The sequence below is a fragment of the Rhinolophus ferrumequinum genome, chromosome 8 (genome assembly GCF_004115265.2).
Source record: "Rhinolophus ferrumequinum isolate MPI-CBG mRhiFer1 chromosome 8, mRhiFer1_v1.p, whole genome shotgun sequence".
Lineage (NCBI taxonomy): Eukaryota > Metazoa > Chordata > Mammalia > Chiroptera > Rhinolophidae > Rhinolophus > Rhinolophus ferrumequinum.
The window spans coordinates 82,616,590-82,633,936 of NC_046291.1; the positions used below are offsets into that span (position 1 = coordinate 82,616,590).

The 17,347-nt window shown below is 37.5% G+C and overlaps 1 protein-coding gene across 1 annotated transcript in view; it reads right to left on the reverse strand.

Annotated features, from left to right (window-relative positions):
• UBXN4 (UBX domain protein 4) overlaps positions 1 to 15,478 on the reverse strand; it is a 32,545-nt gene extending 17,067 nt beyond the window's left edge. Inside the window, exons 1-6 of the mRNA XM_033112381.1 lie at positions 15,135 to 15,478; positions 8,499 to 8,601; positions 5,976 to 6,004; positions 5,348 to 5,466; positions 4,096 to 4,273; positions 533 to 626 (exon numbers count right to left, since the gene is read on the reverse strand). Coding sequence (XP_032968272.1) covers positions 533 to 626; positions 4,096 to 4,273; positions 5,348 to 5,466; positions 5,976 to 6,004; positions 8,499 to 8,601; positions 15,135 to 15,216 — 605 coding nt within the window. The 5' untranslated portion in view covers positions 15,217 to 15,478. The remainder of the gene's footprint in view (positions 1 to 532; positions 627 to 4,095; positions 4,274 to 5,347; positions 5,467 to 5,975; positions 6,005 to 8,498; positions 8,602 to 15,134) is intronic.
• Positions 15,479 to 17,347: the final 1,869 nt, after the last annotated feature.

The window sequence follows — 17,347 nt, forward strand, 5'->3', positions numbered from 1 at the left end:
TCCATTTACACCATTAACTCATATAACTTTTAAGAATTATAAAAGACTATGATTTGCTAATAACTATCTCATTAAAAAATATTCAACTAGAAACCACAAAAAATCATCAGAAGTTTGTATTTTGTTATTAGACCATCTAATAACACATGACACTTAATAGACATCCACTCATGCAGAACCCAGTCTCAGTAAAGTCATAAAATTAGCTGAAGTGCTTGCCCATCTGGAACTTACCCTATAGCACAGAGAGATAAAAGCAAAGTGACAGATGGAAACACACATGTACCAAAATGCCAGTGAAAAAAAAAGATTCTTAGAATGATCAGACCTAAAAATGACTGATGACTGCAGAGATACAGAAGAACTTTACTTCCAGAATGTAATCTCTATGGATACGAAAGTTGGTCAGGTAATAAAAAATTTCAATCCAGAACTCTGAAACTTCATTTGTAATTTTAGCTTTTACTCAAATTAAAGAAATAACTAGAAACCATTGTTTTAACAAAATACTATTTCCAAAAATAGAGCAAACCTTTCCACTCTGACAGTGAGGTCCTCCGCAGATCTCTGATTTGAACATCCATTAGGCTCCTGAGACAGAGTGGCATGACTCGAACTTTCTCCTCCTTAATTATTAAGTAAAAAGAAATATGAATATTGCATTTAATGCCACTTTTTAAAAGGTATAAATGTTGGGGGTTACAACATTTGTTAATCTTGTTTCTTAAAAATTACATATTTTTCCTAAGAATGGAGCAGGAGATAAGAAATGAGCTATTACTAATTCTGAAGTTTGGATCTGGACACAATACTAGTATATAAATAGGAAATAAAGTAGTTACTCAGTTGAAGCCTACCAATATAAAGGTCAAAGGTAAAACATGAAGAAATATAAAACTGTCAAGAGGGGATACAACAAAATAGCGTAAGTATGTCCGGCTATAGGTTCTGTGTTTCCCTGAAAACAAGACCTAGCCAGACAATCAGCTCTAATACGTCTTTTGGAGCAAAAATTAATATAAGACCTGGACTTGCTTTATTATAAGACCCGGTGTGATATGATATATGATATGATATGATATGATATGATATAATATATGATAATATATGATAATATATGATAATATATGATAATATAATATATAATACAATACTGGGTCTTATATTAATTTTTGCTCCAAAAGATGCAGTAGAGCTGATTGTCCGGCTAGGTCTTATTTTCGGGGAAACACGGTAGGCTTCACTCTACAGCAACATTGTCCCATATCTATGCTGTCGGCTACTGAGCACTTGATACAAGGCTAACAGAGGTGAGGGACTAAATTTTTTATTGTATTTAATTTTAATTAAAATAGCCACACGTGGCTGTAGGTACAGTATTCAACAGTGAAGCTCTAAAGGCCAATTTTAATCCTGGGTATTGCTCTAGACTTAACACTAGCCTAAGGGATGCTTCTGCAGACCACAGCGGTTCCTTAGAGAAGCCTTTTGTATATATCTACACTAGTACTCTTTTAATAATTTCCTGAAGGATAGAACTTTGTCCTGGCCTATTGTATAGGATAGCTATAGTCTGGAACGTCTTTCTAGAACCTTTGCTGCCATTTCCTTCCTTACTACTCGCCACCAACTCAATTCTTTACATTTCTGATCTTTGTAAAAGCAAGGACTATGGGGCAACAAAGTCTGGGTTCCAGTTCTATTCTGTCACATCAGTAAGTTACTTTATCTGTGCCTCATCTGTAAAATGGGGATAAGTAACCTCGTAGAGTTGTTATGAGAAATATGTGTTAATAGAAGTAAAATGCTGAGACTTTTACTAAAACTGACACATAGTAAGTCTTTAGTTATTATGGCCACAGTGGAAATACTAGAATTACTAAGTAGAGCCAATGGTGCACATCTCTTCCTACCTCTGCATTCATCTAGGCAGCTTGAAATCAGCCATAGGAGTAGTTACACCTTGGAAATTAGCAAACACTACAAATAAAAGCTTTTTTTCCCCAAAAAGCCTTTTTAAAAATATTTACCAGCACACTGATGAATGCAACGCTTGGATAAGCTAATAAGCTATTTCATCCATAAAGTTACAAGTGTATAGTCTATATTTTCGACCCATTCCACAGACAGTGATCTCTATGGCATACCATTAGAAATCTTCCTCTGTCTGACAGCTATCCATTTTTCTTTATGAGTCATACATCCAACTATCGTATTTTGCTGTGTATAGTGTGCACTTTTTTGCCCAAATTTGTGAGGGGAACATGAGGATGCACATTATACATGGGTAGTATTAATTCCTTATCTATAAAAATGTTTTTAATTCTTTTATTTATGCTTATGATTTAAAAGCATAAATAATGCTTAAATGCTAAATTTCCTTTATAATACAAAATAATAAAAAATAAATGCTAAATTTCCTTTATAATACAAAAAACAAGCACCTAAATATAAACAAATAAAAATTTGAATTAAAAAATTAAAATGAAAGGTTTTTCCTCCGCAAATTTGGGCCGAAAACGTGGGTGCACATTATACATGGGAGCACATCATACACAGCACAATACAGTATATTGTTATACAGCACTTTTTTTCAGCTTGTCCACAAGTTATCTCTAAGTTTTGATAAACTTTTTGCTGTTATAAAGATAGGAATATCCTTGGCATTCACTTTAATTACTAAAGAAAAGTGATAAAATTCCTACTGAACACACACTTACAATGGTTTGACTTACCATTTTTTGACTTTATGATGATGCAAAGGCAATACACACATTCAGTAGAAACCATACTTTGAATTTTGATCTTTTCCTGGTTTTGTAATATGCAGTAAGATACTTTCTCGTGATGCTGGCCAGTGGCAGCAAGGCACAGCTCCCAGTCAGACATGCGATCGTGAGAGTAAACAACCAATACTCTACGTGTCCTGTGTTGATAATGTTTTTTTTGATATTGTGTCCTGAGCACATTTAAGGTAGGCTAGGCTAAGCTATGTTGTCCAATAGGTTATGTGTATTGAATGCATTTTCAACTTACGATATTTTCAACTTACGATGGGTGTATGGGGACATAACCCCATTACAGGTCAGGGAGCATTTGTATTCCAGAAGAAATGAAAAATTTTGGAAATGATAAATATCCAGGTAAATATAAAAGATAACTATTCTGCTGTACACCTAAATGGAATACATTCGTAAGTCCCCCAGTCCCGTACGCATCCAGAATTTGAGTGATCTGTGCATGTAAAACCCTAAAATGAGACTACTAAGAAGGGACCTGATAGCTGTTCTTCAAATATTCAAAACCTGTTATGTGTAACTCCATAAGAAGCATTAAAGTTAATGGAAAATTATAGGGCATCAAGTTTCAACTAGTTTTTCTAAAAACTAGGGCTTCAACAATAGAATAGATTTCCTAGGCAAGGTAATGAGCTTCTTGTCATTAAATGTATTCAGACAGAGCCTTGATAATTATCTATCCAGGATGATGGAGCAGGATCATCTTTTAGGATACTAATATTCTTGATTTATCTAGCCCTATGTTGCCTAATACAAACTACATTACACCAGGCAACTCTGACCACGATCCCCAATACACAGTATAAATTTCTTTTGCATTTTCTATCAATCCCTCTTCAGTCACACCTCTATTTCTACAAGCTCTATTGCACAATTATTTTTTATTCTAATTTAAAAAATGCAAATACTATTCTCTTGTTTATAATATTTTATAGGTTATAAAATAATTCCAAATATATTAGTTCATTTGGACCGTTCGAAATCCCCTGGCTGGGAAGAGATTTATAAAACTGCTGTCATAACGACAGTCCCTGAACCACAATACAGTAGCAGAAATTACAAATCAACTTTTCTGGACTGTTGCCTATTTGGGTTTGAATGGCATATTGACTGACTTTACCCTCTTCTGCCACTAAATGACAAACATATGTATTTAAGTAAACCCTTAAATTTTAAGTTAAATGAATGTGAGGAACAGAAATACAAAATTTGTATTTTTAAGGATATTAATCCATGGCCTTTAAAATAGAGTGAAGGAGTACTTCTACTGTACCCAAAAGAGTACATTAAAGATTACCTGCTGCAGAATCTGACTTTGTATCAGGAGAAATAGGTGGTGTCTCACAAAGCTCTACATTTCTGGACTGAGAGTTTTCAGAAGGGTTGTTGACTTCAAATGAGGTGGATGGCGTAGAGACTGAACTTTCTGACTGACTGCCATTTGCCACTGATGTTTCACCTTTTAATGAGTGCATCTAGGGAGAAAACATTGAAATTTAAATAACAGATTAGAATCTAACTTAACATGGTAGATGAGACCAAAATATGAGTAAGTCAAGGTATACTCTTTACTTTCTAAGTAGGTAAGTCTGAAGTATATAATCCTAAACATGACATAATCCTATGGAATTCTACTGCAAGGTGCCAAGAGCATAAAGCACAACACTGCTTTTCCTTCAAATTACAATTCAAGGAAAAAAGTTACTAGCTACCTTAGCCACCTGCCCAAGTGGACGCAAATTGAGAAATACAGTAGGGTCCTTAAAACATGCCAAGCAATATACCCTTAGCACCTTAATGTGACAGCAACTCTCTAGCAACAAAGAGTGAAGTACATTTTGTGGTTGGTTGAGGTAGGAAAAGGAAAAATAAGAAGTCACCCAAGTATTGGGTACAGGCACCTCTAACTTCCTAATGCTATTTTTAAAACCAGCCAAGGGGGCCGGCCCGGTGGCTCAGGCGGTTAGAGCTCCATGCTCCTAACTCCAAAGGCTGCCGGTTCGATTCCCACGTGACCCAGTGGGCTCTCAACCACAAGGTTGCCGGTTGTTCTACTCCTTGAGTCCCGCAAGGGATGGTGGGCTCCGCCCCCTGCAACTAAGATTGAACACAGCACCTTGAGCTGAGATGCCTTCCTGAGCTGCCTCCCGGATGGCTCAGTTGGTTGGAGCGTGGGCTCTCAACCACAAGGTTGCCGGTTCGATTCCTGGAGGTGGGCAAGGGATGGTGGGCAGCACCCCCTGCAACTAAAATTGAACACGGCACCTTGAGCTGAGCTGTGCCCTCCACAACTAAGATTGAAAGGACAGCAACTTGACTTAGAAAACAGTCCTGGAGGTACACACTGTTCCCCAATAAAGTCCTGCTCCCCTTCCCCAATTAGGAAAAAAAAAAAAAAATGCCCAGGAAGAGAGTATTTACTACCTTTCAAGTTTAATGACATGGCAGATTTCTGAATATACAGAGCAACTCCAAAAATATTCCAATGTCAAGTTCCTGGCATATCATTTTCACATGTTAATACAAAGAACAATTCTGTTCCTTCTCACCTGCCGGACTTTGTGAATTCTGGTCACAAGTTCATCTGCTGAAACACTTCCTGCTATTACTTCCAAGGGAATTCCACTGTCACCAATAAAGAAACTGGATGGAACACACACTACAGGATCTGTACAGTTTAATTAAGTCTAACAATTCATGGGAAACAAGGGAATAATCTTATGAAACACTACTGATAACAAAGCAAAACAAATCATCTGTGAATTTTACAACATAATCAGCTAACATATTTACAAAATAATTTCAACTACTGTATCATTATGCCTATAGTGCATGTGATACGTGAATTAGGATTTGTATTGCACGTGTGAGTGGAGAACATCCACTATATCCCCCTCTATCATAACTTTTACATCTATCTTGCCTCTTGCCAGCTACTTCTAACATTCCAAATTGTCCCATACTGCTTTCTAGATGTTCACAATAGAAAAACTCCCTATGATTCTATTTGTTACAATGTATTGTCTCACAGGACACTTAGTAGTAAAAGTTCCCATAAACAAGAATGTATGAGTTCTAAATAAAAATGAGTAATATCTGAATGTCATGAATCAACCAAGAGAAAGGTAAACCTCCAAGCAAAATATATATAAAGCCGATTCTTCATTGAAAGGATACAGATTTGTGAAAATTGTAGGCAGGCTTCACTGTAAAACAAAATCAAACAAAATCAATAAGCGAATGCAAGTGTTTCCAACATACTGAGTTGTTTTTATAAAAATTTACTATACCAATTACAAGCATTTTTCCGAAAATACTAGTTCCTTTCACAGCCATGAGCTGCAAAGAGAAAAATACAATTCTTATTTCAGACCTTTTTTGGTTTGTTTTATAATTTTCAGATTAAAGAACTCTCTCGTACCCCACAAACTAGTGGCTGGATTTGGTGGCTAATACTCAGTATCTGCTATGTTGCTTCCTCAGCAGGAGTCACACCTGAATACAGTATCTTAACTTGTAACAAGAAGACTTACTCGTGAAAGCGATAATATAATACTTGTAATAATAAAGTCTTCAAAACAATCTAAATATACAGCAATAAAAACTGATTATGCAATCATAAAAAGAAAAATGATACAAAAAAACATCATGTCAGCACGCTACCATTTGTGTAAAAAAATGGGAGGAAAACAAATATTTTTTCTTGATTTGGTTGCCACCAGAGAAGGAAACTGGGTGGTTAAAGACAAGGATAGGAGAGAGACTTCATACTACAATGTGAATAAGAGATATTCATCAATTTAGAGCAGTAAATCTAAGAATAAATTAATGTGTCCAAGAACTAGAATTTTGTTTTCTGAATATAAAACATGATTATCATAAAAACATCTGAAAATATAATAGGAAAGTATAAAAAGTATTACCAAGAAACCTACCTTCTCGGAAATAACCACTTTAAACTTTTGATGCATTTCCTACCAATTTATTTTCAATGTAGGCTATCTCCATAAATAAATATACACTAAAATGTTCCTAGAACATTAGGTAATTTTGTTATTGTTGTATAACAAATAAAACTTACTTTTCATAATTTAAAAGACACACTAGAGTCTATTAGCTGGCAGTCCATAGTGAAAAAAACAACCATCACTATACACAAATATCCCTGCATTCGCTAATAAAAATTTGTTTTTAAAAATGCTAGACAAATAAGTCTGTACATAATCTCAAGAATTCTGAAATTCTCATTTTTTCCACATTCTCAATAACAATCTTCCTGCCATTACAGGTGCTTCTGGAAGGTAAATAACAATCTTCCTGCCATTACAGGTGCTTCTGGAAGGTAACGGGCAATATGATACAATATACATTAAAATGATATTCTTTTCAAAAAACTATTACAGATTAATAAATACATAGTTTAGTAACAGCTGTTGTGAGGCAGACTGTACTATAATTAATGAAGTTTTTATTAATATTGAAATTTTTAAAATAAAGTTTATAAACTTACAGGTAAATTTCTGAATATTTTAATCTTGACAGTAATTTTCAAACATTATTAATTCTGATATTCTCAACATCAAAGGACAGGAATACCACTTTGCAATTACTAATTAATTAATGTTTCTAGGCTTTGATCATTGATGATTGACGTTAGGCTGCTGCTGACATTATAAAGAGAGACAACAGGGCATTATGTGCCTTCTAATGGAAGACATACCACCATCCATGAAGTAGTCTTGAGGCAGAAAAATAATCTAGCCTGAATCCAACTGTCAATTTACAGGAAATAGAGGAAGGGGAACAAACCAAATGACCCTAACAGGGCTGCAATCAACAAAATCCATACTGTAGGAAACTACAGAATGAATAACTTGGTTTCTTCACAAAATAAATTGCAAAGAAAAAGACAGAGAGAGAGATATAGAGGGGAAGCCTACAGACTAAAAGACACGATAGAGTTTAACACATCACAATATGTGGACCGTCATGGTTCTGAACCAAACAAACTGTAACAAATTAATAATAAAACTATGACTCAGACAATTGTAAATTTGGGTATTTCATATTAAGGAATTATTATTTTGCCTTTGCAGTACTACAGTTATGTTAAAAAGTTAAGAATGCTTATCTTTCAGAGTCATAGTAAGCTATGTATAGAGGAAGTGATACGATGCCAGATTTGTTTCAAAATTATATGGGATGAGTGGAAGTGGGTGGGGGTATAGATGAAATAAGACTGACCACAAGTTGATAATTACCAAAGCAGTTGACAAGTACCTGGGGACTCATTACATTCTTCTGTTACTTTTGTGTATGTCTGAAATTTTCTATAACAAAAAAAAGTTTTTAGGGGAGGAGAGGGATGGATTAACAAATAAAACAGACTTGTGGATATCAGGTACTATGAGGGACCTATAAATGTTCTTATTCCTATTTGTTCCTAAAAATAGGATCCAAAAGAGTGGTGAAACTTTTAGAGATATTCAATATGATTTATAGTTACTTCCAATGTATTCCTGCTTGGTAGACTAGCAGAGCTTAAGTTTTTCAGCACGATATAATGAATTTGGAAAACGGAAATCAGAATTTAAGTCCTCAATATGCTTAGACAAAAATCAACATTCTCATAATTTGCAAGCATCGCCATAAATCACAACCAAAGACTATAATATTTAAAAAATGAAAACATAAGCAAACCTTTTGGTATCGATTTTAATAGCAACAAAACTGTTTGAAGATGCTTCTGTCACTTTCTCATCTTCCCAACTTGCAGCCATCTGTGTAGACTGCTCATCATCACCTATAAAACATTTCAAGGATTCTGATCAAATATATGGTGATGGAAGGAGAACTGACTCTGGGTGGTGAGCACACAATGGGATTTATAGATGATGTAATACAGAATTGTACACCTGAAATCTATGTAATTTTACTAACAATTGTCACCCCAATAAATTTAAAAAAAAAAAAAAAAAAAACCTTTCAAGAATTCTTATAACACAAGGCCAGTATCTGCTGATTCTTTTCCCTGGAAATCTGGAACTTCAAATAAAATATGATTCCACAAATACTATTTTCTACCAAATTTGAAAATGGAATTTTCCCATAAAATGAAAAGTGACTATATGCATTATTAATAAAAATGAAAAACAAAATACTGCCACTTAGATTATACACAGCATTTTCTAAAAGAAGACATCCAAGTTATGCAAATAGTACCCACAATAATTAGAAGTCATGGGTAGAAATGTATAGTGACTATTTTGCCTTCTGTACATGATTTTAGAAAATAAATGTACACTACTCTTTCTTTATGTAGCACTTTTGAGTTCAATATCCTCCACAGAACAGCATTTATTTTCTCCAGAATTCCTCCAAGGTGGACAGAGAGAGGCAGGCACATTCTGTTTACAGTCTTGGACTTGCTTTTTATTATGGTATGCTAATCATAAAAGTTATGCTGCCCCAAAACTAATCTATGGTGACAGAATTCAGCATAGTAGTTACCTTGGTGGAGATGCTACTTATTGGGAAAGAGCAGGAAGGAGCCTTCTGGGCTGCTGGAAATGTTTTTATCTTATTGGCTGACAATTACACAGCTGTATTCATATGTAAATATTCATCAAGCTGTTCACATATTTCACTTAATATACTGTGTTATACCTCAATGACAAAATATTTTGAAAGTTACACCTATCAAGAGATTGTTTCCATTTTAGACATGTAATATCCAAATTTTAGCATAACCACTTATTGATGGGCAGGAGGAAACTTATCTGAGTAAGTCATTAAAAAATATTTCTGAGGTTAGCAGAGCCAAGTGTTTTCTCAAAGGTGAGCAACCTTTGCCAATTTAGTAATAAAAAGTTTTCAGGCCACATTTTTCATTTAACAAAAATGAGATCATTGTATAGATACTCTTTTGGAAACTGCTTTCTTCCCACTTCTCCAATTTAATCTACCCTTAGCCTCCCCCATCTGATATCTATTCATAGTAACTCCATCCTTTCAGTTCTTGGGTCAAAAACTTGAGTTACCTTTGACTTCAGCTGACTCTATCTCCAAAATACAGTTGACCCTTGAACAACGTGAGGACTGGTGCGCCAAACCCTTGGCCCACACAATCGAAAATCCGCATCGCTTTTGACTCTATGCATTTATTGAAAAAATAAATCCACGTATAAAAGGACTTGTGCAGTTCGAACTGTGCTGTTCAAGGGTCAACTGCATATCCAGAATGTAACTATTTCTTACCACTTTCACTGCTTCCACCTGATTTTATACTGCCACATCTCACCTAGTGACTACAATAACCTCCCTGCTCAATCTAGTCTTAACACAGCAACTTCGCTTAAAAAGTCAGATCATATCAACCCTTTGCTCAAAATCCTACAATAGTTCCCAATTTTCCCTGAAAATAAAAGCCGAAGTCCTTCAAAAGTCCCGTGACCTCTCTGACCTCATTTCCTTTTAATTTCTTGCTATTCCTTTCCTTTCTATTCCACAAATATGAAAGACACTCTCACTTTAAGGTCTTTGCACTCGTTATTCCCTCTGCTTGGAATTTTCTTGCCCCAGATATCTACATGGTTAACTCTCAACTACCTTAAGTCCTTGCTCAAATATTATCTTCTCAAGGAGGCCTTCCCTAATCACCACTTTAAATTACACCCTCAGATTATTCGCAAATGTCCCGTATTTCCTGTTTTTCCCCCCTTCGTCCGCTATAACAGAAATTTAAAAACTAATCTAAAAAAGATAAAATATACATATATGTGTACATATATATATATACACACATACACACACACACACATATATATACACATACATACCATGTTTCCCCGAAAATAAGATGTAGCAGGACAATCAGCTCTAATGCGTCTTCTGAGCAAAAATTAATATAAGATCCAGTCTTATTTTAATATAAGATCGGGTCCTATATTATATTATATAATGTAATGTAATGTAATATAATATAATGTAATATAATACTGGGTATAATGTAATATAATATTGGGTCTGATATTAATTTTTGCTTCAAAAGTTGCATTAGAGCTGATGGTCCAGGTCTTATTTTCGGGGAAACACGTTATTATGTGTACTGTTGATTGTCTCCATCCACTAGCAGGCAGGCTTCAGGAGGGCAAGGGCTGTTTTCCTGTTTATTTACTGATACAACTCAAATGCCTACAACAGAACCTGGCATAAGTAAGTGGCATATAGCAGGCTCTCAATAACTATTTTGTGAAATTAGTAGCTAATTTTTTGGTATAGTGTCTTGGCATGCTTACAATACTTGATTAAAGCTGCATATTTGAGTATATTTCATGTGAGACGAGATCCAGGAATACCAGGAATAGGGGCTTGAAAAGTTTGGCCATGGAAAAGTAAATAGGGACTAGAATGCATCTAACGGCCAAGACCGAAAAAAAAAAAAAAAAAGCCCATCAGGGGCTCCTGGATGTTGAAGAAGCAGATGGGGAGAAGTACCAGTTACAGTGAGATCATTCTGAGCATCTCCTCCAAACCAAAGACAAGATTATCATCCTAGGAAACAGCTATACGGGAACATTCTTACTACGGATACTTCCTAGAGAAGAGTGGGAGGCATGAGGGATCCTATTGATTCATTCTCTCATGTATTCACGAGTTTGTTCCACATTTACTTCGTGTGAGGCATGGGGCTATAAACTAAATACAAAACAAATGAAACACTGCCTGTCCTCAGTGGAGCTTAAAAATCTAATGGTACAAAAAAAGTACTTGTTTAGTAAACAGTCATAAATAAATATAGTAATAAGTGCTGTGGAAAAAGAATAGAATTATGAGAACATAATAGACCTCTTTAAATTGGTCAGTGAAGCCCTCTTTGTGGTGACATTTAAGGTAAGACTTAAAGGATGAAAGGGCTGAGCCATGCCAAGAGCCAGAAGAGTTCACTAGCAGAATTTAGGGGTAGGGAAAGGCCTGTGTGATTGGGAATGTCACGAACAACAGGGAGCACAAAATAAAATGAAACTGAAGAGTCAGGAGTCAAAGATGACACACGCACTTAGGGTTTATTCAGTTGGATGTCAGATGGTGCCGTTTACTTGGACTGTAGAACGCTGGGGGAGAAAATACAGCTTCAGGCAGTAAATAGACTTAGGCTTGAGACTCCTGTGAGGCAGCCGAGTCGCGATGTCAAGTAGGCCGCTGGAAGGAGGATATGCTACTGCTGAGGCTGGTGCTTTGCACTCCCTCACCGATGTTGTGCCGTGTGTTAGAGTCCCAGATGTCACATCCTCACTAATAATGTCTGTCTGTGACTCAGCCTAGTGTCAGCAGCAGCTGCTTGACCAAGAGGTGCAAGGCTGAATGGAATCACTTAACTCAATGAGAGCTATCTTAACACTCTCTGAGCGGGATTGTTAATAGTCAACTTCAGTATCTTTGGTTTCTTATTTTAATCAAATTAGAACTATAATATGGAGTTAGGTGGGCCTAAAATTTCAGGAGAAAATATTGTCTCCTTAGTGTTATCAACAGTATCCAAAGTAAAGGTTGCTAAAGAGAACAGTACCGACTCAGAAGTGAAGTGTTGCAGACCCTAGTAAAGCCAGCAATTCCAACCTAGAAAAACCACCACTGCTCAAAAACCTAAAGATTTTTATGATCTATTTTAACCCAAAAAAGCAGTAAATAGTGTCTGTCAAGAAAATTTTAGCCCACTAACAACACTAGTCAGTGAACTGATACCTTTGCTTCAGGATCCTTGTCAGATTATTCTACCTTTCCAAGAACAGAATCAAAATCTTTCTGTTTTCTCTCTTTCACTTTACATAGCTATGATACTTTCAAAAGCCTTGTTAATTTTTTGGCTGCACTAGTAGTAATCTCTCCAGTATTCTAACATCAAACCTATGATATTTAATTCATCAATGAAAATTTCACTAAATATAAAGTCTAAAATGTTTCCCACTTGAGTGGTTATATGAACCAAAGTATACCCTTATGACCACTCCTTCCAGCTATAAAGATATCTTTTTAATTTTACTGAGTGAGTATATTATTGTTGAGGTCTCAGATCTAAGAAAATCAAGTTCTAGCTTCTAGTTCTAACTCTTCAGAGTTATGTACAAAGGTCTAGACAACCTGTAAGTTTTGCAGTTTTATGACTCCATTGCCTACAAATTCCTGGAGTGACACTAATCCTACTTACCGTGTTTCCCTGAAAGTAAGACCTAAAGAGAAAATAAGCCCTAGCATGATTTTTCAGGATGCTCGTAATATAAAATAAGCCCTACTGTATTTCCCCAAAATAAGATCAGGTCTTATATTAATGTTTGCTCCAAAAGACACATTATGGCTTATTTTATATTATGAGCATCCTGTAAAATCATGCTCGTGCTTATTTTCCGGTTAGGTTTTATTTCGGAAAACATGGTCGTCTTGGAGATCAACTTCCTAAAACTCTAGAAAAGCCAACAGTATTTTGAACGAGTCAAGGGACAGACAGACTCTGACAGACTGCTAATGGCTTTCATGCAAACATTCAACAGTCATTGAGATTCTAAAAGTATAATGTGTTCATCAGTAAAACGTTAACTGAAGAATGCATATATACACACAAAGCCCCAAAGACCTATAACTTTATTTTACTATTGTAATAATTAGCATTACTGTTTCCAAATATTCGTTGATTAAATCTAGCATTTCTTCTTTTAAATTAACCGATTAGCCCAAGAGTGCTTCTAGGAACATTTGGACATCAATTGTGTTTTTTGTAAAAACATGACTACCAGAATCCTAGATTTCCTGATTTCTACACCAATTTCAGTAATTAAATAAAGTCTACAGTTGTTCAGGTTTTTCCTTAAGGAACAAAAAAAAAGGCACTTTTTTGAAGATGCTGAAACAAATTGTTAAGACAAGATGTAAATCCTTTTTGTGACCCTGGTGCATGTCACTTAACCACAGTGGACGTTAATTTCCCTCATCTATAAAGTGGGATAATAAAACCTGTTCTACCTACCACAAAAATCAACTGAGATTTTATGTGAAAAACTTAAAGTGTCATAAAATTATTATTGTTCTCTTAATAAGCATAGTATCTATCATTTAATTCTCTTTTCCTTTTTTAATCCATTTTTTTTCCTTATAGGATTACGGCAGTTATTTATGTGAAATATAACCTATAAAACAGCATAAGAAAGTATTAACTACTGAAGCTCTTCTAAATTAACAGCATTGGGCTAAAATTTTAACATAACTTAAAACAACTATAAATTTTAAATTTGTTAAGGAAACTTGTATTTCAACAACTTGTTCCTTACTGCATAATGTTATAGAGCTATTATGTAGTCTCCTAAGAGTCATGAGTTAACAATAAGTAAACCATTATTAAACACAAATATTTGAAACAATACACCTCAAATTAATAGTAGTCACAAACACTGATATGTTCCTGTAATGGGACTCAGCAAATCCGTAGAGGCATAGGAGTACTCTAAATCTAGAGGATTGCAGTAATAAAACAGGGAAGTAATAAAATACGAAGCAAATTAACCCAGAGAAAGCCAGCGTAAATGAGTTAATACACGTTTTGGAAACTGCAGATATTAGCATAGGAAGACAAAAAAGAACCAAGGGCTGAAAGTCTACTTCTAAACAAATGGCGAAAAAATAATCAACCTGCAACAAAGCAATTATTATATTCCATATTATCAATTATTCCCCCCTACTATCATTAAAAGAAGAAAACTCAAACCCACATAAAGCTCAAATGTTTGCCTTTCAGGAACACATGAATGCCAATAACCGTGAACATCAGGTGGTTTCTCTTTGTTGCTTACCGATGACACAGCTATCTTCCTGAGAGGCCACAACTAATTACGAACCCAACTGCCTAATGGCCTGTCCCTATCCCTGCCTAAACACTAGAACTACACACGGGCGTAAAGCATCCCAAAGTGGGTCCTCGGGGACACAGCGCTCTACGGAGCAGCACAGGACGGGGCTGTGGGGGTGTCTGCGGGGTGAGAGGCTCGGCGGGGAGCCGAGGGCTGGGCGGAGGGCCTGCTCGACGCGTCCCCTCCTTTAGCTCAGAGTTGTCGGCAGAGCTCAGCGCGCTCTGGGGGCGAGGCCGAGACGATGCCTCTTCTGCCCGGGTGCCGGGAGAAGCGGGCAGTGGGGGCCAGGCCCGCGGTGCCCAATGGACCGGGGCGGCGCTGAAATGCCAGGGACTGGCAGCCCCAGCTTCTCCGTGTACGAAAAGGCTGGGGACCCCTGAGGTTGGAGGTAGGCCGGAGGGAGGGACCCAGCCATATCTCGGGGCCCCGCTCCCTTCACCTGCCACGAACACCACGAAGACCGCGCCGCTCTTCTTGGCCGACGCGATGGCGGCCGGAATGGCGCCCTGGAACCACAGCATCGCTTCTCTCAGGCCTAGGCGCTCGTTCGGTGTGTTGTCGCCGCGGTCCCGGAGCTGACCCCGCCTTCAGCTTCGTCCGACCCCGCGGCCCCCACAGTCCCCCGCCTCCCGCTCCGCGCACGAGAGCAAACCCGTCAGCGGCCCCTAGGGACACCAGCGGGCGCGCGGGCGAGGAGCGGCCCCGCGTCACATGACACCACACGTCGCCACCGGCACCGTGCCCCAGAGCCTTGTCTCGTTGGCAAGTCAGTGCGTGCGCGCGCCCGCTAGGCCTTAGGCCCGGCAGCCTCGGAAGTGGAAGGAGGCTGTAGGAACGATGACTAACCGCTACGGCGCGTTGGCGACACCTCCATGAGGCATGACGGGAGTTGTAGTTTTCTTAGGCCTGTTCTACCTCAATGTATGGAAAATGTCACCGTGGTTTCTGGGGCACGGCTAAAGGAGGCAGCAGAGAGAGCGACTTCACAATCTATAAAGGGGAGGAGAGGATGTGGCTCTCACTGGCGCTCATTGACAGGGTGATGCTGTCCTCTGCCTCTTTGAGACCTTAAGTGTGGCTGAGTGGAACCTGCTTATTGGGGAACGATGTAATATTACGATTAGTGGCCATTGTGTGGTAGGGTTTGGTGTCTCTCGGTATGGAACTCAATGGGCTTTGTAGGGATTTAGAGCGAGGCTTTGATTTCTATTGAATTTGATTAGCCCAACTTGAAGAAAAGACAGGATAAATACCACGACAATCACCTTATGTAATACCATACAGCCCATGTACCTGAGGGTATCGGTAGAATGCAGGCCTTGAGCAATTTCCTAGTCATTAACTGGAGATCATTCCAAAACCTCAAAACATTTAGCTATGCTATTGCCACAGCTGCTTTCTAAAGTAACTCAAAAGCAGAAAGTAGATCATTTATTTTTCAGCTACTTTCTGTGGTAATACAAAAGAGAAGAATAGACAATGAATTTGTTTACAATTTTATGTGAGAATGTTCTCTAATGAAGGTATGGCACTTTATGGTTGGTTGCCATTAAAATGAAAACTGATCTATATTTCATACTTTCAGGAAATTACATGGTCTCTAGTAACTACTAGCTAAAGAGGCTTGTATGGTTTATTTAAAGTTGCATACACTAGTCTCTCATACATTCTACATCAAATAAATTTCTCCAGCAGTATAACATTTGACAATCTTTGCAGGATTAAGGAGGTGCTATATCTGAAAACACCCCTTTTCTATAAATATTTAACCTAAAAATAACTAACAGATTGCATTCCAATTTTTATTTACTTTTTTCCAATCAGGCCTCTCATATAATGTTGTTATAAACTGAAACACAATACTGATTACAGACAGTTGCTGCTTATATAGGACACCATTCCTTCCTCAAGAAGAATTAAAGTCCATCTTCACCATCAACTTTAAATGGATTTCTTAAAATTCAATCATCCTGTAAATTCTTTCAGTAGAGCAATGTCTTTAATTATTCCTAACGTTAGAATTAAATATAAGACTCATACATAGCCTTTCATTCATCCATCAAATGTTTATTGCTCTTCTGTGAGGTAGGCCTTGCATCTGGCATTGGTAATAGGGAGATAAGGCAGTCAGATAAAGGCCCTGCCTTTGTGACTTAGGACTGTTCTAAAGAGGAAGGCAGACCCTGAACAAGTGATTGTGATGATGAATGCCACAAGAGGGGTGATTCTGAGCACTTCAGAAGTGTGATGATTGACTAAACATGGATTAGTGGGGTTAGAAATGGCCTTTCTGGTTGACGTCACAGGAATGGCGACAGCGAGGCGGACTTCTTGAGTTCTCCTCCAGAGCTTACCACAAATTGAACATCTATAACCCATCAAAGGACTCTCTGCTCATCACACAGAACAGCTAAGAGACTCATATGAGGATGACTTGAAAGTGGACAAATTGGGCGAGCAGGGAAGAGGGAAGGGAGCGGAGTGGAGACGCGGTCCAAATTCACGGCTGTGGAGAAGCAGGCTGTCCCAGGATGGAACAGAGAACACAAAAGCCAGGAGGTGGGCTCTTTCCCTGCGTCCCACAGCTGATCTCTCCCACACCGAGAGAGCAGCATATCCAGCATTTGAGGCAGTAACCTCAGGGGAGACCTC